The following is an 18,267-nucleotide window of genomic DNA, read 5'->3' as shown; positions in this document are numbered from 1 at the left end:
CTAAAAATAATGGCGCACTGCGTATGTACGTACATGGACGTCTTGCGGATGGGACGGATCGACGGCGCGTGCGTGCCGTTGTGCCGTGGAGGATTGCTCACGAGGGAGATGGTCGGGGAAATTGACAGCGATGATGGTGTGGTGCATGCTGCGGAATGCGGGAATGCGATGGCGAGCGAGCTGAGGACAAAAGGTTTTCGTGTTGGGCTTGGCTTGCCGTGGACTAGGATTCGAGAGTAGAAATACCTAACATATCATGCATCTCACACGTTCACTGGCGCTTTTCCCTGCGTGCTGCTGTTGTTGAATGACTATGGCAGCGCAATGTAGCGCAGGGGAAGAAGGAAGCGCGCTCGGGTTCTTAGCTGCCGTGGGTACGGTATGGTACGGTACGGTATATGTAGGGCTGAGCTGAGCTGCCCGCCCGGCAGCGGACCCTGGCTCGGGCCAGCAGGGACAGTCCCTCGGGTCTGCGGGGAGCTACATGTACCTTAGCAACTCACCACGAACACCACACGTCACAGTCACAGACAGGCACTCACTCAGCACGGCATCCACCTCACTTGCATTGCATACCGCCGCGCTTCTTCCTTCGCTCGCTCGCTCTCGCCTGCTCCCACTCCCCAGTCTCCACACCAGCAGTGCACCTGCACACAAGCTACCAGGCACCACCTACCTACCTACCAGCCCGCGGACTACATTCGCAACGATGCCACTCGACCCCTCAACGCTGACGGCATTTGAAAACGCGGCGGCGGGCCAGTACGTCTTGTTCCCCCAATCTTCCTAGCCTCTCACTCACAAAATACCTACAGCGATGGCGTCCTCTCCGACCCCACCGGCGCCCTCGTCATCAAACCTTGCACCCCGCAGGAAATCGCCTTTTACGAGTCGGCTGCTGCTGCCCATCCGCGCTTTGCGCGGTATATGCCCACGTTTATGGGCACGTTGAAGTTGGGCGGTGAGGCTACGGCTGCGGACACGGCTGGAACTGCTGCTTCACTCCAACCTAACGATCCTGGCCCGCTCAAGGGCAAAAAGCTGGCCACCGACACAAGCATCGTGCTAGAAAACGCCGCCGCCGGGTTCGCGCGCCCCAACGTGCTAGACCTCAAGCTCGGCGCGCGGCTGTGGGACGACGGGACGGCCGAAGCCAAGCGCGCGCGCCTCGACAAGGTGGCGGCCGAGACGACGAGCTCGAGCCTGGGCTTCCGGATCGCGGGCATGCGCGTGTGGCAGGGCGACGGGGTGGACAAGAAAGAAGAAGGCGAGCTGGCGTCGCTCGACCCGGCCTCCGGCTACAAGACGTTCAACAAGCTGTACGGCCGCGTCTTCGCCGCCGACAATGTCAAGCAGGGCTTCCGCGACTACCTGCTCGTGCCGTCCGCGGGCGTCACGCCCGCCGCCGCGCGCCACACCATCCGCCGCCTCGTCGCCGACGTCCGCGGCGTGCAGGCCGCCCTCGAGGCCGAGGAGTCGCGCATGTACTCGGCCAGCCTGCTGTTCGTGTACGAAGGCGACCCGGCGGCGGCGCGCGCCGCGGCGGCCAAGCTGGCGGAGAAGGAGCGCGCCGAGCTCGATGCGCTGCAGAGCGGCACGGCGACGGGGCCGCAAGGCTGGAATGAGGACGACGACGACGAGGTCGAGGTCGAGGTCGAGGTGGATGCGCAGGGCCAGATGCGGCTTGTCGGCAAGGACGGCGCCGTCGTCGAGGGCGGCGTGGATGACGGGCAGGACGTGGATGAGCAGATGGACGACGATGATGAGGAGGAGGAGCCGAAGCTCGTCACCGTCAAGCTTATCGATTTTGCGCATGCGAGGTGGACGCCGGGGGAGGGCCCGGATGAGAATGCGCTCAGGGGCGTGCGGGCTGTTGTGAGCTTGTTGGAAGAGCTGGAGAAGGAGTTGGAGGAGGAGGAGGAGGAGTCGCAGTGAGCAGAGCACGCTGTTACCAGTCTCTTTCCTTTTCCTTGACGCTGCGTACATACTGTGTTGATATACCCTACCTACATCCCCAAATAGACTACGAGAAAGAACAGAGAGAACTTCACTCCTACACTCCTACACTCCTACTTATTGCGTTTTCTTTCTTATCTGTTTTCCTTTGCTTGTCTTTTGCCACATGTGTTTCTCTACTTTTTTTCGTCTCACCTCATCTCACATTGGACGGACGGACGGACGCGTGGATGTGTGCTGGGCTAAGGTAAGGTAGATATTTCGATCACCGCCACCATCGTCGTTTTCGACAGCCAGACAGACCGGTCAAAGACGCCAATCAAACCCAGAAGAGCAAAGAGACAGCAAAGATAGCCGATGAAAAAGAAGAGAAGAAAAAATCTCTCATCAGTCATGATCATCTTATCTTCGTCAACAGCAGCAACCAACGACCGCCCAGCCGAACAGAAAACAACAGCTGTATAGCAGCGTCGCCATTGGACGAGCCAGCGCGCCCACTCACTTACCCGCTGTTTCGGACCGGACCGCCGGAGAACCTGCACTCGTCGCTCAAAACAAACCGGTTTCGGGTGCGCGGTTTTGTCGACCAACTGCTGGTCGTTGCTGTGATGGTGTTGGTGCTGGGCCGGAGCTATCCGTACGCATGGAGATGATGATGCCGATGATGACGCAGACGAATGAACGGACGGACGGACGGACGGACGGGCAGGCAGGCAAGCGAATAATGGGGAGGAGGGAGGCTTGCAAGCGCAATGCCAATCCACGAGCCCACTAACTCACTCACTCAGTCACTCACTCACTGCCTCGCTCCCCAATCACCGCGTCGCAGCTGACAACGCGGGTCTTGCGATTCGCTCATGGACCACGTCTTGATTGGAAAAGCAGGCGGCGCGATTGGCTGGACATGTGGCTGGCTGACTACTCTGGGACGAGAAAACGACGAGCTGTGGGTTCCGCTCCGCTAGCTTCTTGTTGATTCTTGATGAGGGATAAGAACGGGTGGGTACATACCTGGTAGGTATCCGTCTAATCGCTTGGGATGGTTTATAAAGCTGTGGGATCTGTCGGTTTTGTTCTTGGGTTTTTTCTTTCTTTCTTTCGTGCTGCTTGTCTTCGTCCGTCCGCCTGTCTCCTCGCTGCCTTCTTGGCTCTCTCTCGTCTTACTCCTCCTCCTCTTCCTGCTACTATATCACACGGCTCCCTCGGCCTACGTACGCTTCTTGACCAGATTGGCCGGCTCTCTGTCAAACAACAGCGCAAACACACACACACACACACACACATAGCTCGGCATTACCTACACTCTTCCTGTCTGCCTCCCTCGGACTCCATCTATCATCGACGCGGTCACAACGTAAACACACCCGGCAAACCAAAATGAGCACCACCAGCCCCTCGTGCTGGCTCCTGCACCAAGACCGCTTCTTCCAACCGGGCAGCCAGCCAGCCGCCGAGATCCTGTCGCGCACTGTGGCACTGGTGCCGGATATGAGTTGTTTCCCGCACCAGCAGCAGTACCAACATCAACGGCAACCACAGCAACACTACCGCCAACAGCAACAATATGGCAACCTCGGCACCCGGAACCAGCAGGATCATCATCATCATCATCATCACTTGCAAGAGCAGCAGCGAAAAGACGTCGACGCGTCGCGGGGAGAAACGAACGGCTATGGCCGCGGCCACGTGCAAGCGCATCGCCGCGGCGTTTCGGCGTCGCTGAAGGGCTTCTTCCGCCATGGGCCGCGGCATGGCGGCGCGGCGTGGATTGAATTGGAGTGAGCTGGAGAGGGAGAAGAGAGTTTTAAACAAAACGCAGGCTTGCTTGCTGCGTTAATGATACCCCCCTGATTCTTGTTGATTTGATGTTTGGTTATTGGTTTTTTTTTTTTTTTTTTTTTTTTTTTTTTTGCTGGGCTGGCTGGTGGTGGGTGATGTATGTATGCTTTGATTAATGGAATCGAGATGACTTGATCGATTCATGCGACTCTCCACGCACACTCGTTTGCATCATGTGGATGATGGGATGACGGGCGGACGGGCCCGCGCAATCTCTACTGTTGTGGCCGACTTCGGATCCGACAACGGGACGGCGCGAATGAGATGTGGATGTGTAACGGTTCAGGCCGTCGGCTGTCTGGTGGATATATGCATCGTCAATCGATTATGTTGGGTTGCTTGAAGATGTGAAAAGGTCGGTGGGTTGGAACGACGTTGTTGGTGAGAAGGATGTTGTACAGTGGTTGATTCTCGATGACGCATCATGAGCGAGAGCGTTCTGAACTGCAACACTCCATTTCATCGCGGCACTCAACATGAAAAGTCGATAGTATTCCAGTCAAATCTCAAATTTGCTGTCTTTAAAGTCCATTGTTGGGGCAGTAACAGACTACTGCTTTGGGAAGTGACTGAGCAGATGGGTAAAACCGGCTCCTATTAACTAGCTACACCTTGCACCCTATCATCCACTACCCCAGTCTTTACAAGCCAGTCAATACGAGTCGTTACCTGATGCAGTCTTTTGTTCTATCACCATCGAATCCCCGGACGTCGACCGCCAAGCGAAACAGCCGACCCGCCAAGAGCCGGCAGTCATCCCAATCCATCTCAACGTCACAATCTCTGACCAACTCCATCAACCACACCTCAGGCCTTCGAACCACCGCGACCGCTCGCCCAAACGCCATACGACTGAGCAAACGTGTCCGCTCAGTCGACCACCGCTCCAACTCCCCTTTGCGAAATTTTTATGCACCCAGCGCCCTCCGACGTCTCTCCAAACGTGCCCGCCCCCGCGACCCAACCCCAGATCGATCCCGCCTCGCCCCAGCATGGACTCGACGCGCCAGACCAGCCGCTCACTCCCCAGCGCTCTCGCGACGCTGTGGGAGGCGATGCCGGCGCAGGTGCAGTCAAGAGCCCGCGATTGAAGCGCAGCCCGCCGCCGCCGCCGCCGCTACGCAACCGAATCGACGAGTACGCAAACGCCCTGGCGACGACGCCTCAGAGGCGAGCTTCCGGCCCGCTCTTTGAAGTCATCAAGACGAGCCCCAAGTCTGGCGACAACAACTGTGCCATCACGAAGCTTCCGAATGGTGGGTTGCTCGCGTTTGTGAGCGACTGACGCAAGGCTGACCCTGCTGTAGAGATCCTGACGCACGCCATATCGCATCTGTCGCCGACCGACCTGTCGGCCGTGTCGCTCGTGTGCCATCGCTTCCACGCGCTGGTCACGACGCCGCACGCGTGGCGGAGCGCGTTTGCGCGCTTCTTCCTCGGCGCCCAGTCGCTCGTCCACACGGCAGACTCCTTGGGGGACGATGAAGATGACGTGCGCACCGAGCGCCGCGCCTTTGCCCGGCTCACGGCTCTGGCGTCCTGGCGGAGCGAGTACATTCTGCGCACTCGCCTGCTGCGATCGCTCAGTCGAGGCAAGCCCATGGCTCTGCCGGCGAATCCGCGCGCTCAAGTCCAGTCGCCTCAGGCCTTCACCATGTACGACTCGAATCTCGATTCCCTCGTCAACCACCTGCACGCCAGCTGGGGCACCGCCCTCAATCAACGCACTGCCGCCTTTATCCACGGAGCCGATGATTTGGGGAGTGCTTCGATTAGCGACCCGCTTAAGGCCAAGACGGGCAAATGGGGCTCGACGGACTTGCCCCTGTTCCCGCAATTCTACGAGCGCTATGCCGGATCCATGTGGGGATTGGGCGCTGGTAACATCGTCGGCAATCCCAATGTCATGGACGTCAGCCAGCCTCACGGATCGGTGCTGGGAGAAGGCTTTCCCGGCGGCTCCATCCACTATCGCTCTACCAAGGAGATGCGTGGACGATTTCTGTCCTTGCCCATGGAGTTGAATGAGCCGGAGCTGGGAATCCCGCGTCTGTTTGCGTCGCTCGAGGCTGTTTGCTCCGTCTGGATTGCCAAGTCTCCTGCCATTCCGACACTGACTGACGGCTTGATTGGCATTCTCGTCGGCTCCTCGTCTGGAGTCGTCAGCAGCTACAGCTTGGGCACTGACGATCCTCTGAAAGAGCCGCAGTTTGGACGTGGTCAAGTCACTGCGCGATGGGTCCTCAGTCCCGGAGTGCCCATCATCGCGCTTGCGGTCGACGAATCATACTCGTCCAAGCGTTACTCTCAAGGCCGCGTTTGGTGCACTGCTCTCAACGCTTTGGGCGAGGTCTTTTACCTGTCCAAATTGCCCAAAACGCCCGGGTCGCTTCCTCGCGGCCTGGATGATGCCACGTTGGAGCGCATGTCTTGGGCTATCGGCCGCACCGTCTTTTGGAATCTCGTCGAGCCCAGCAGACGCGTCGCTCGGCCCAATCCGTACCGCGACCCCAAGACGGCGGACCCCAGCTATTCGCCCAGGTCGTCGTGGGATGGCATGTGTCTTGGTGAAGAACAGGTCAAAGCCGAGACTCTGGAAATGGAACCCTACTTCCGCCTCCAGCCAAAGGACTATCGCCATGCCTGTCTTGGTTGGGACATGAGAAGGAGGCTGGAAGTCGACTTTGCCGGCGATGATGGCAATGATGCGGGAGAAGCTGTTGTCGTGATTCAGTGTGGGCTTGATGAGGACTCTCGGGCGGCTGTCACGCGCTACACTCGTCTCAAAGTCCCGAACAAACGTCTTGCATTTCCGCAAAAGGACGCTGCTCAAGTGACTGGTTCGCTGTTTGGAGATCCTGTCCGGTCTGACGCCCCGTCACCCGAACGAGCTGCTTCTATCGAGGAGTGGCGCACGTCGAAACTGGTCTTTACTGGCGCCAAGAATATTGAGATAGCTGCGACGACTCTGGACATTTCTACCTACGCAACGATGACTCTATCCGAGGACCCCATCTTTGGATTTTCGGGCTCTTCGACGGCGTCGTCGCCCTTTGCTTCGCCTCTGTCAGACAAGAGCCAACCTGCGTCTCCTGCCGATGTTCCGGGCCAGCGAGCTCGTCTCGTGGCGGCTGGCACCAAGAGCGGAAGTGTCTTTCTTTGGGACATGCGTGCGCCGGTGGGGCCGTCTGCCGGACGCGTTAATACAGTCGACCCGATCCGCGTCATTTATACAGACTCGCCAGAGATTTCCTGTCTCGGGATGACTGCTCTGTACCTCGTCCACGGCGGCAGTGATGGGCTCGTCCAGTCGTGGGATCCGCTTGCCTCGACCATGTCTCCTATCAGGACACTCAATTCACGCTTCTCGTCCCGCGCTCGACGTATTCTGGCTCAGGCGCAAGCCTCGACCCACGGCGTTGGCATCAACATGTATGCTGCCGGAGCCATTTGCCTCGACCCCGACCCCACTGTCCTCCGCGGTGTTGTCTCGCTCGGCAATCATCTCCGTTGCTGGAGCTACAGCTCTAGCGCGGCCGACGCGTACAAGAGCAGCAAGCGAAGGCTTCGGCACCACGAGCGCGGCCACAATGGAGGCGGAGGCTTTTCGGCGTCGGGCCGCAACAAGTTGAGGAGCTACATGGAACGTGAGCAGTACGAGATGGAATGCGAGCAGATTCAACGGGAGCGCGAGGCCGAGCGTCTTGCTGGTCGGTTTGGCGTTGATCTCATCGATGACGAGGAGCAAGCTTTGGCGTACGCGGCTCTGCTTTCGGAAGAGAGTTTGGCGGATGAGGCCAAGAGGAAACGGAGCGAGGCCAGCAGTCTGGAGTCGAGCGCTGTGTCATCGGCTGCTCCTACCGTCACGCCGTCCAGCAGTCCGCCCATGCATAATGATGAGGATGTGGATGATGATTTGGCCGAGGCGATTCGGCAGAGCCTGTTGGAGGCTGGCGAGGCGAGCGCAGAGTTGCCTCTGCCTCGTGACGACGTCGACGCGTTTGACGTCCCCATCAGAGTCAAGACTCGCAAATCTTCGCCTCGAGCAGGCTCTTCGAGGCGCTCTCCTGTCGAGGCAGAGGCAGACGCAGGACCCAGTCGCGATCAGGAGGCGGAGGATTTGGAGTTTGCATTGCAATTGAGTCTGGCGGAGGAGCAGAGCAGGAGGGATAACGGAGATGGAGATGAAGATGATGGCGTGGCTACTGGGGGTTATGAGGAGGTTGACGAGTTTCCGGCTCTGTCGCCAGCCAAGGAGGCAAAGGGGAAGAAGCGGGCGTGGTGATGTTTTCGTAGATACCTCGGCGTTGATGAGACGTGGTAGCGGATCAGGGTGGATCAACAGGGATTGTCGTCGGACACCGAGTCAACGCGGGTCCGTTGCTCACAGTAGGAACGAACAATTAGAGCTATACATGAGTTTTGATGTGCTTGAATAAAGCTTGACTTATAAAAGCGTTGTAGGGGCTTGGCAGCTGTGGCTCTCGGAGGCGGGGCTGTCTTCCCGCTCTGGACCCTGGCCCGGCCTGGCTGGCCGCTGGCCTGCATAACCGCGACTCAACGCCATCCCGTCGACAACAATTTATAAATCCCCCGACGGACAGGGACCGCCTCGACGCCTTTTATCCACCCTCTCCACCCCTCAATTCGCTCTTTCAATCGACGCTCCTTTGCATTCTCGCGCCCAACATGAGCAGCACCACCACAACCACCACGACGGCCATCACCGCCGACAACATCCTCCGCCTCTTTGCCGGCGACGTCGACACCAATGTCATTGGCCAGGCTCGCCAGAGCGGCGGCCGCAGCGCCGACGCCGACCTGGCTGGCTACGACGAAGAGCAGATCCGCCTGATGGACGAAGTGTGCATTGTGCTGGACGAAAACGACGTGCCGATTGGCAGCGCAAGCAAGAAAGTTTGTACGTCGACCCTCAACACCACAACCACCACCACCGATCCCTACAGACCACTGACGCCGCCCGCGCAGGCCACCTCATGGAAAACATCAACAAGGGCCTCCTGCACCGCGCCTTCTCCGTCTTCCTCTTCGACCAACAAAACCGGCTGCTGCTGCAGCAGCGGGCGAGCGAGAAAATCACCTTCCCGGACATGTGGACAAACACATGCTGCTCGCACCCGCTGGGGACGCCGAGCGAGACGGGCGCCGACCTGCCCTCGTCGGTCGCGGGCGCCAAGCGCGCCGCCACGCGCAAGCTGGGCCACGAGCTGGGTATCCCCGCGGCGCAGGTGCCGCCCGAGGCGTTCAAGTTCCTGACGCGCATCCACTACCTGGCGCCCAGCGACGGCAAGTGGGGCGAGCACGAGATCGACTACATCCTGTTTGCGAAGCCAAAGCACGCGGTGCTCGTCGAGCCCAACCTGAACGAGGTCCGCGACACCCGCTACGTGACCAAGGACGAGCTGAGGGACATGTTTGCGCAGCCCGACTTGAAGTTCACCCCCTGGTTCAAGCTCATTTGCGAGAACATGCTGTTTGCGTGGTGGGACAAGCTGGAGAAGGAGGGCGATGTCGTCGCGTTTGAGGAGGAGCAGCATATTCGGCGGATGTAGATTGGTGCGGGGAACGGTGATGGAAGACGAGCAGGACGACAAGACTGTGGTGTATACCCAGCGCGCAAGCAAGCAAGAAAGCATCCATCTGGCGAGGACGTGCATTCTAGCCACTGTATTCTGTTGATCATTTTCTTGCATGGCACTCCATTCGAACGCATGTATGCCGATTTAATTCTCACACTTTACAGCATCTGCGGCGTCCACAATGCCGCCGTGTCGAATGTCGAGTTTACTGCCGCAGCTACCATCACATCGTCTTGACCGACAAAGAACGAACCGCTTTGATGGATGGTCGTCCCGCCGGAATCGGGTTGACAAAGCAAGACTGCTTGATTGCTTGGGCGTGGGCAACAAAGGGAAATGGTATCGTCCCACCTTTTACAAGAGACGTCTCGCTGACTTGAGCTGTCAGAGTTGTTGATTTGCGACATCTTCAAGACGTCAGGGAAAACGAGTCTACGACTAAACGAGTCTCAGGAGCTCCAGCAAACAGAATCCAACATGTCGAACCCATTGGGCCATCTACAAACCCAATACCCCAATCCCGCCCCCGTCACGACAGCACCAACAGACGACCAGCTCATCAGGGCCATCCTCAGCGTCACCGAAGCCATCAGCCAAAGCAGCACCAACAACGACGAGTTCAGCTTCTACCGCATCGACGCGTGCCAGCAACCCAACAACGCGAATCTCGACCGCCGCATATGGCGACGCAAGAAAAACATCTTGTTCCCGTGGACCCGCCACGTCAAAGGCACCGAGACGCAGCTGCTGCTCGTCCACGCGCTCTTCGCCGACGATGGCGCCACTGTCGAGATTCACTTTTACAGCACCTCGCACGCGCTGCCGCGGCCGGCACAGTACCAGGCTCTCCAGACGGATGTGACGGGCTTCCTGCAGCGCGGCGCGTGGTTCGATGCCGCCGCCGCCGCCGCCGACGACGACGACGACGACCAGCTGCCCGCCATCGCCTACACCTGGACAGCTGCGCGCCGCTCTGACGACACGGCGCGCAAGTTCACCGTCATCTTCATCGCCGCGGCGCTGGCTCTGGGCCTCGAGCTCGCCACCAAAGACGCCAAGTGGACGGACCAGCAGAAGAAGTACGCGCAGGCGGTCGTTGCGTCGGCGGTGCAGGGCCAGGCGACGCCGGCGCTGCTGCTTGCGCTGTTGGTTCATTTGAAGGTTGTTAAGAGGGCGCCGGCGTTTGATGCGAATTGGGGACTGGGGCTTTTTGGGAGCACGGTCGATTTGAGGGGCGATGCGGAGGTTGACGTGCTTTGGCAAGGGATTGCGTGGGCGGAGGGTGATGAGAGCGGCGATGATGATGGTCGTGGGGAGGGGACGCAAGGCACTCCGCATGATGTCGCAGAAGACCACCAAGTACAAGGTCAACCACAAGACATTCCACAAGATCGACCACAGGATCAACCACAGAATCAACCACAGGATCAACCGCAGAATCAACCACAAAATCAACCACAAAATCATCCGCCAGCCGTTCTCCAAGTCCTGCCAGCTACTCCTCAAGACCAGCAGCAAAATGGAGAGCAATCCGGATGCTCCAAATGCAACGTCGCCAGCCACTGTCCCGAGGGGTCTGGTGTAGGTCAAGGATGCACCCGCTGTCCTGTCGAGAACCACTGCGGCACCTGTAAGGCATGTCCCACCACCAGCCACTGCATCCCGGACATCACGAACGAAGCCACGCAGGGGCAATCCTATCTTCGCAGCATCCACGCCTTCAGACCGGAATATCCTCAGGCCAAGTACGACGCTCTACACCAGCCAGTCCCACCCGGACCGGTACCGCCCACTTCGCGTTTTTGCGTCAGATTGGGCATGCCCCTTTTCGACGACGCGGTGGTAATGGCAATCATGGCTGTCACGGAAGCTATTAGTCTTAATGGTCGGGGCCACACTTTCAGCGTGTACGGCCCGACGGTGCACAGCATGGCCACTTACCCCGAGGATTCCGGCTTGAGGCCCGCGGTCCCTGATCAAAGGACCGACGTTGCGCGGCGACGTCGTGATCTGATCTTGCCCGTCGTAATGTCCAACCCGAAAGATCCCAAGGACAACGGGCACACGGTGCTGGCGGTCGTCGTGGAGGACAAGTCGGGAACAGACTACACCGTCGACGTCTACGACAGCACGGGTCCCAAAAGACCAACGCGCGGTCAAATCGACCCCGAAACCGGCAAACCTCCACCACCCCCGCAAGTCTCTGGTCCCAGGCAACAGTACGTCCGCGACTTCATCCGCAAAACGCGCTGGTGGACCGACAACACCACGCAGCCCCTCCCCCGCGGCCGCTTCGCCGTCCGGTACGCCGCGACGCAGACCGGCGGCCAGCTCGCCTGCGGCATCCACACGATCCTCAACGCGTGGGCCGTCGCGCTCGGGCTGCCCCTCAACGACGCCGACCCGCACCTCGCGCGCCTCGGGCTCGCCGTCGAAGCCGTCACGCACGCCGCCCACGGCGCCATCGACTGCCGCACCATCTGCCAGCTGCTGCACCACCTGCGCTGGGTGCGGCCGGGCGCGGCGCCGCCGCGGCAGCGCCAGTTCAAGCGCACGATGTTTTTCCCTGCGGAGCAGATTATGAATGAGTGCCATAAGGACCTGTGGCTGATCGAGGAAGCTAAGAGGGAGTATAACTGGGAGCCGCCTGAGGAGTTTGATGACTGCGTCCGGTGCTCTCTACTGGGCCACTGTCGTGCTCCGAACGGCAAGCCGATTACGAGGAAGGTGGGCGCGAAGGTGCGTCTTCAGCCGCAGTCTCTTGGGCCTCTCCAGCAAAGCCTGTACAGAGCGCATGGGTGGGGCAGGAAGAGGCGGCGTGCTGAGATGAGTGGGCCGGCGAGGAGGAAGAGGAGGAGAACTTGACAGTGAAGTCTTAGTATGGTAGCTTGTTTACTGTGGGTACTCATTTCGTGTCGCCGTCGTGGTCAAATATATGTAATTGGTTGTTTGATAAGACCGGCGGTGGTAGACTGACTAACTGATGATGGTCATCTGTGTGTTTCCTTGCCTTGTGGACTTAATTCATTCATAATGAACGTGAGTGTGAATGTGATTCGTGTGCTCGGGACTCAGGTCGGAACAAAAGAAAGGAGAAGAAGAATGTACTGAACGAGATGCTTCCAAGGACAAGACTTTGGATTATTAAAGATAGATGTGTGCTCAAAAACATGACATTGCGTCAGATGGGAGGAAAGATGACTAGGACGTTGCGAGATGTCAGGCTTCCAAATCAGCGCTCAACCATGCCTTACGTACGTGAAGCCAACGCACCCGATACTAAGACAAACCCATCTCACTGACCAACGCCCCCATCATCAACGCATCGACCTGCTCTCCCCTCGCCACCACCCCCTTCTTGACCGGCAAACACAACAGCGCATTCGCCCCCTTGAAACTGCCGATCCGCGAGCTGCGCTGCCCGCCCGTGCTACTAGCCCACAGCGCGCCGTCCGCCGCCACGCGGACGAGCGCACGATGGTACTCCGCCCTCCTATCATCGCAGCGCACATCAGCGTCGACGCGCACGCGCGCGCGCGGCAGTCCCGCTGGCTGAATGCCGCTGGCGCGGTGCAGAGAGGGCAGGACGAACAGCTGGAACGTCGTGACGGCGCTGGCGGGGTTGCCGGGCAGCGAGAAGACGGCGCGGGAGGCGGGCTCGCCGGCGTTGTCCTTGAACGGGACGGTGGCGAACGTCGTGGGCTTGCCGGGCTTCATGGACACGCGGCCGAAGTGGATTGTGCCGCCGAGCTTGCGCTCGATGGTGGGCTTGAGCAGGTCGAGCTCGCCCATCGAGACGCCGCCGGACGTGATGACGACGGAGACACTGCGCAGCGCGTCGCGCAGGCTGGCTTCCAGCGTGCCGGGTCTAGGTGTGCGTGGTTAGCAGAGCGTTGCGGTGTTGAGGTGTGTCAGGGGCTAGGAGGCTACGCACTTGTCTGAAGCGATTCCCAGGTCGACGGCTTCGAAGCCGGCGGCGCGTGCGGCGTTGAGTAGGGTCGGCCGGTTCGTGTCTCGCACTTCGCCCAGCTGCAGGTCGCCGGGGCGGTCGAATTGCACAATCTCGTCGCCTGTGCTGAGCACGCCGACGACGGGCTTCTTGTACACTGTCACCTCCTTGACGCCCACCGACGCCAGCAGCCCCAGCTCGCCGCCAATTGCGGTGATGCCTTCGCCTTGTTTCATGACCACGTCGCCGGCGCGCACATCGCTGCCGACCTCGCGGACATTTTCGCCGTGCTTGATGTCCGACGTTAGGAGCTCGACTTCTGCTTCTTCCTCGCCGTCGGCTGTCTTGCTCTTGAGGACAGTATCTTCGACCATGACGACTGCAGATGCGTCTGGAGGGAGCGGTGCTCCGGTCGTGATGCGGGCTATCTGCCCCTCTTGCAGTGGAGATATCACGCCCGCCTGAGCATGAGCAACGAGAGCCACCGGGTACACCCCTTTTTCAAAGGCCCCCAACTCTGGTATCCTGACCTACTGCAAGTTAGTATGGCAGCGGGGATTGGGAAAGAATACATACCGCGTATCCATCGACTATGCTGGCACGGAAGGCGGGGACGTTTTCTGGCGCTTGAATATCTTCGGCGAGGACGCACCCAATCGCCTTGTCGTTGAGGGGAATCTTGACAACGACGGGATGAGGCGTGTGCTCTGAGATCAAGGACAAGGCCTCTTCGACAGAGAGCATTGGATAAGGAGAAGATCGATATCTCCTGGTTGGACCGGCGCTCGGGTCGTTGGACTGAGGGCGGTCGTCGGGATTCGTGTGCGCCCGAGGAACGGCATGACCGTGGCCGTGATGGTGGTGATGATGACCGTGACCATGCCCATTCTTGTGGTCTGGAATCGTATGAGCATATATCTGTTTAGTTTTGGGCTTTCCCTACCGCCCGGTTTGGCTCCAGACGAGACGCCTGCCTCGCTCTCCAGCTTCTTTACACCTCCCGAGTGGAGTTGGCGCGAATCAGCACCAGCAGCTTGAGTGCAAGCATGAGGTAGCAATCTCAAAATGGCTTCGAGGTTTTCTTTTGCGCCCTTGGGAGAGCCAGGTAACGTGACGACCATGGTCTTGTGCCGTACTCCCGCCACGGGCCGCGACATCATGGCGACTGAAAGTCGTAAGTGGGATGAAGACGCGCAACGTGAATTTTCTTACAAGGTGTCACTTGGAGGGAAGCAGCAAGCATTCCGTGCCTTTTTATGGAGTTAGCAGTGAAATATCAATCAATGCAAAAAACCTACACCAATCCTGGAGCATGTTTGTGAATCAGAGGCGTCACGGCCTGTTGTCTGGTCAGCACGAATCGTGGCCTGCGCGACGAGTCCGTACCTCTGGCGTATTATCCTTGGTAGCGAAGCCCGTCCCTCCACTGGTAACGATGAGATTGACTGCATCCTCGGAATCCGTCCATCGCTGGACGAAGCGCTGGATGTCGAGCACGCTGTCGGGCACAATGTCGGTAATCTCAACCGCCCACTGGTCGCCGCCATTCGCAGCAAAGACTTGCTTCAACGCATCGATGCACTTGTCTGTCGACGGGTCCTTGGACGCGGTTTCTGAGACGACGAGGATGGCGGCTCTGAGGGGTAACATTGTGTCGTGGCTAAGGGTTGCCGATGACGCGGGTGCCCGCTCTGGATGATCTGCGGAACCGAGTGACGGCATCCATCAACCGCAGCTAAGAGCACCTACACGCAGGACATCTACTTCAAACCATCACGGCCTTTGGTATTCATGACAGCCAAAACAGACTGCCTGTCGCTGCTGCACTCAATAAAACAAACCGCTACGCCCGTCTTGCTTACTGTACAGACCCTAATTATGCACAAGATCAAAATCTCCAGCTCAATCCAAGCAGACATACTGGATATCGCCCTTTGGCACAATGTGCACCCACTCGCTCAATGCGCATTCAATTGCCTTTTCAATCCATGCTAAAGTCACCAGCTTTTCCAGACACCAGCAGCCCGATAATCAGACCAAAGAGACCAAGCACAGAGCTGAAGATCTCAATGACCAAAATCTTGACGAACCTGGTAACGTTAGAACCGTCGCGTAGAGTGGCTGATGAGACCTACAAGCTGGGATCCGCAGCATCGGCAAGCGCAGCACTGCTGCCGTTGATTCCCACAGAGACACCGCAAACCAAGTTGCACATGCCCACCGTGATTCCTCCCCAAAACAGAGCGTAGCCAGTGTAGTAGTTGGATGCCGAGTAGAGCGCGTCGCCGCTGACGGACTGGATCTTGGACGAAAAGACAATGGACATGATGACGCCGTAAATGGCGACGACTTCGCAAAAGATGATGGAGATCAGGTTCTTGGTGCGTATCCTGGGCGCCTTGACACCGCCGCCGATGATGGAGCTACCGGTGATGAAGATACCCCTTGAAGATGTCAGCACTTCCCCAGCTTCAAATGTGCCGTCCAACATACCATGCAGCTCCTACGACTGACAAGCCAATGCAGAGGCCTATGCCCATGTCTGCCCACATGTACGGTGAAACGCTCTCGAGGAATTGGCCAACCTAGCGGCGGGTCGTCAGTTGTGCGCGGGATAGCTCGGTATCTGTCGACATACGTTGAATGCCTCGCCCTCTCCGTTGAACAGCATATCTGGGAGATGTTAGCGTCGAACGGTCGTGACAGCTTCACCACGTACACAGTCCGATGACCGTCAAGGCGGCCGTGGCGCCTCCAGCGCCATAGGTGAGACTCATGCTGGCGGAGCTCTGGATTGAACGAGACGAGCGGCAGAGAGAAGACGCTCGATGCGGCGGGCAGGATCTTGGTGAAGACTGACGTGAATGCTTGGATGGAGCTCCGCAACGTCGAGCAGTCGAGAGCCCGGCGGGAGGCGCTCAGGCCGCCCACGTGATTGCCGAGCTTACCTCACCCAGGGTCCCACTTCTCCATCATCCACCACCTTACCAACCACCCACCTCACCTCCCATTCTACCGTACCTCCTCCAGACCCGTGTGACCACCATGAGCGACCTCAACTACTACGAGATCTATCGCAAGACTAGGTACTTTGCGCACTCGCCCTGTCTTTCGCGATGCGCCGGCCGTGACATGTGTTAACAAACGCAGCATCGGCATGACTCTGATGGACACGCTCGATGAGCTGATTAGCACTCGGCGTATGGAGCCGCAGCTGGCCATCAAGATCATGCAAAACTTCGACAAGGCCCTGGCCGACGTCATTTCAGAAAAGGTCAAGACGAGGATGAGCTTCAAGGTATTTGGCCTCACCCAGCTTCGCCGGCGGCACGGCGCTGATTGCGCAACCAGGGTCACCTCGACACGTACCGCTTCTGCGACGACGTCTGGACCTTTATCATCAAGGACATCCAGTTCAAAATGGACAACTCGCAGACGCTGCCGGCCGATAAGATCAAGATTGTCAGCAACAACAGCAGCAGGCCTGGAAACTAGGGAGGATTGCACATTGGTTCTGGGAGCATCTACTGGCGTTTGGTTGGCTGGGCTACATGGCGCATCAAAATGGACAAATTGATACCCAATTCTAGCAAATGGAATGGCTTGCTTTTACCTTTGTTGTTGGTGTTTAGCAAACTTGCCGGGTAAGGCAGCAGTGATGCGTCATATGAGGCTATCGATAGGGCGCAACGCGCGCGTCCAACTCGACACCCCGCGCGCGACCACCACCTTTCTACACCATCGTCCTCACACCTCCACCAATTCAACATGGCCGACTCCAATTCTAGGAAGAGCTTCATTCCTCTGGGTATGATCGCCACTCGCAGATCACCTCTCGCAACTAACAGATTCAGAAAACAACCCAGAGGTAATGACCTCACTCGTCCACAAGCTCGGCTTCTCCAAACAATTCGCCTTCCACGACGTCTTCAGCATCGACGAACCAGAACTCCTGTCATTTGTCCCGCGGCCAGCCTTGGCTCTCCTGCTCGTCTTTCCAGTTTCCCAAACATACGAGCAGTTCAGGCTCAAGGAAGACGACTCCAAACCAGAGTACGAGGGCGCAGGACCTCAGGAACCGGTCATCTGGTACAAGCAAACCATTCGCAATGCATGCGGCTTGATGGGACTGTTGCATGGAGTTTCGAATGGCCAGGCGAGGTCGCATGTTGGTGCGTAAATCTCTCCTCACCTTGTGAAGTATTCTGACGACGTGCAGAGCCCGGTAGCGACCTTGCGAAGTTGATTGACGATGCCATTCCGCTCACTCCGACTGCGCGCGCCGACCTACTCTACGAATCAAAGGCTCTCGAGAGTGCACACCAGGCTGCAGCATCTGGCGGCGACACGGCAGCACCAGAGGCAGATGAAAGTGTCGACCTTCACTACGTCTGCTTCATCAAGGCAGAAGACAACCATCTCTGGGAATTGGACGGCAGGCGCAAGGGCCCTCTCAACCGGGGCGTCTTGTCCACCGATGACGATGTGTTGTCCGAAAAGGCTCTCAATCTTGGTGTCCGCCCTTTCATCAAGCGTGAAGTCGAGGCTGCTGGTGGTGATTCGCGCTTCAGCTTGATCGCTCTCGCTCCGAGCTTCGATTAAAGGTGGGATGAATCACGACTTTCTTTAAATGAGCGTTGAGGTGAAGGTAAGGTTGACCGGCGGCGTGAATATGGTACAATAAGGCGACTGAACAAAGGCAACCGGCGAGCTGTTTGCATGTCGAGGTTGCTAAACGCAGATACGACGATCACAGCTATTGGGCCAGTCGGAAACTGGTCACTGAGATGCTTGGGATCCAATTGCAGATGAAAATGTCAAACAAATTTCCTCTGTGGTCGAGACTGGCTGCATTCGCGTTTACTGCCAGCTTTTCGTTGGCTTTGTTTGTCTTGCCGTTTTCAACCACCAAGCCTCTTCATG

The 18,267-nt window shown here is 58.2% G+C and overlaps 9 protein-coding genes across 9 annotated transcripts; 6 read left to right on the top strand and 3 right to left on the bottom strand.

The window, feature by feature from the left end:
* Window positions 1-247: 247 nt before the first annotated feature.
* Window positions 248-2,071, top strand: J3D65DRAFT_621244 (inositol polyphosphate kinase-domain-containing protein). Its single transcript, XM_066799937.1, has 2 exons — window positions 248-762; window positions 816-2,071. The coding sequence occupies exons 1-2, from the start codon at window positions 485-487 to the stop codon at window positions 1,933-1,935; spliced, it is 1,398 nt and encodes a 465-aa protein (XP_066655873.1). The 5' UTR covers window positions 248-484; the 3' UTR covers window positions 1,936-2,071.
* Window positions 2,072-3,213: 1,142 nt separating this feature from the next.
* On the bottom strand, window positions 3,214-3,835 carry J3D65DRAFT_621238 (uncharacterized protein). Its single transcript, XM_066799936.1, has one exon. The coding sequence runs from the start codon at window positions 3,706-3,708 to the stop codon at window positions 3,304-3,306; it is 405 nt and encodes a 134-aa protein (XP_066655872.1). The 5' UTR covers window positions 3,709-3,835; the 3' UTR covers window positions 3,214-3,303.
* Window positions 3,836-4,243: 408 nt separating this feature from the next.
* On the top strand, window positions 4,244-8,231 carry J3D65DRAFT_587458 (uncharacterized protein). The gene is made up of 2 exons (XM_066797767.1): window positions 4,244-5,051; window positions 5,103-8,231. Exons 1-2 carry the CDS (start codon window positions 4,706-4,708, stop codon window positions 8,078-8,080), a joined length of 3,324 nt encoding a protein of 1,107 aa, XP_066655871.1. The 5' UTR covers window positions 4,244-4,705; the 3' UTR covers window positions 8,081-8,231.
* Window positions 8,232-8,484: 253 nt separating this feature from the next.
* J3D65DRAFT_645364 (isopentenyl-diphosphate delta isomerase-like protein 1) lies at window positions 8,485-9,368 on the top strand (the record flags this gene model as incomplete). The annotated part of the gene is made up of 2 exons (XM_066802209.1): window positions 8,485-8,716; window positions 8,785-9,368. 2 exons carry the CDS (start codon window positions 8,485-8,487, stop codon window positions 9,366-9,368), a joined length of 816 nt encoding a protein of 271 aa, XP_066655870.1.
* Window positions 9,369-9,498: 130 nt separating this feature from the next.
* J3D65DRAFT_318797 (uncharacterized protein) lies at window positions 9,499-12,436 on the top strand. Its single transcript, XM_066795326.1, has 2 exons — window positions 9,499-9,734; window positions 9,784-12,436. The coding sequence occupies exons 1-2, from the start codon at window positions 9,656-9,658 to the stop codon at window positions 12,258-12,260; spliced, it is 2,556 nt and encodes an 851-aa protein (XP_066655869.1). The 5' UTR covers window positions 9,499-9,655; the 3' UTR covers window positions 12,261-12,436.
* On the bottom strand, window positions 12,319-15,012 carry J3D65DRAFT_621227 (uncharacterized protein). The gene is made up of 7 exons (XM_066799935.1): window positions 14,731-15,012; window positions 14,643-14,683; window positions 14,557-14,594; window positions 14,288-14,509; window positions 13,921-14,240; window positions 13,330-13,874; window positions 12,319-13,263 (listed from the first exon to the last, which is right to left on the bottom strand). Exons 1-7 carry the CDS (start codon window positions 14,992-14,994, stop codon window positions 12,675-12,677), a joined length of 2,019 nt encoding a protein of 672 aa, XP_066655868.1. The 5' UTR covers window positions 14,995-15,012; the 3' UTR covers window positions 12,319-12,674.
* Window positions 15,013-16,205, bottom strand: J3D65DRAFT_621222 (putative vacuolar ATP synthase 22 kDa proteolipid subunit). The gene is made up of 5 exons (XM_066799934.1): window positions 16,064-16,205; window positions 15,983-16,017; window positions 15,838-15,929; window positions 15,480-15,788; window positions 15,013-15,434 (listed from the first exon to the last, which is right to left on the bottom strand). Exons 1-5 carry the CDS (start codon window positions 16,119-16,121, stop codon window positions 15,326-15,328), a joined length of 603 nt encoding a protein of 200 aa, XP_066655867.1. The 5' UTR covers window positions 16,122-16,205; the 3' UTR covers window positions 15,013-15,325.
* Window positions 16,206-16,331: 126 nt separating this feature from the next.
* On the top strand, window positions 16,332-16,964 carry J3D65DRAFT_621217 (transcription initiation factor IIA, gamma subunit-domain-containing protein). The gene is made up of 3 exons (XM_066799933.1): window positions 16,332-16,430; window positions 16,495-16,642; window positions 16,696-16,964. Exons 1-3 carry the CDS (start codon window positions 16,390-16,392, stop codon window positions 16,837-16,839), a joined length of 333 nt encoding a protein of 110 aa, XP_066655866.1. The 5' UTR covers window positions 16,332-16,389; the 3' UTR covers window positions 16,840-16,964.
* A 30-nt stretch (window positions 16,965-16,994) lies between these two features.
* Window positions 16,995-18,230, top strand: J3D65DRAFT_318721 (uncharacterized protein). The gene is made up of 3 exons (XM_066795325.1): window positions 16,995-17,152; window positions 17,199-17,516; window positions 17,564-18,230. Exons 1-3 carry the CDS (start codon window positions 17,113-17,115, stop codon window positions 17,944-17,946), a joined length of 741 nt encoding a protein of 246 aa, XP_066655865.1. The 5' UTR covers window positions 16,995-17,112; the 3' UTR covers window positions 17,947-18,230.
* Window positions 18,231-18,267: the final 37 nt, after the last annotated feature.

This window comes from Phyllosticta citribraziliensis, assembly GCF_038025025.1.
Source record: "Phyllosticta citribraziliensis strain CPC 17464 chromosome Unknown J3D65scaffold_5, whole genome shotgun sequence".
Taxonomy (NCBI): domain Eukaryota; kingdom Fungi; phylum Ascomycota; class Dothideomycetes; order Botryosphaeriales; family Phyllostictaceae; genus Phyllosticta; species Phyllosticta citribraziliensis.
This window is presented reverse-complemented; position numbering and strand designations above follow the sequence as displayed.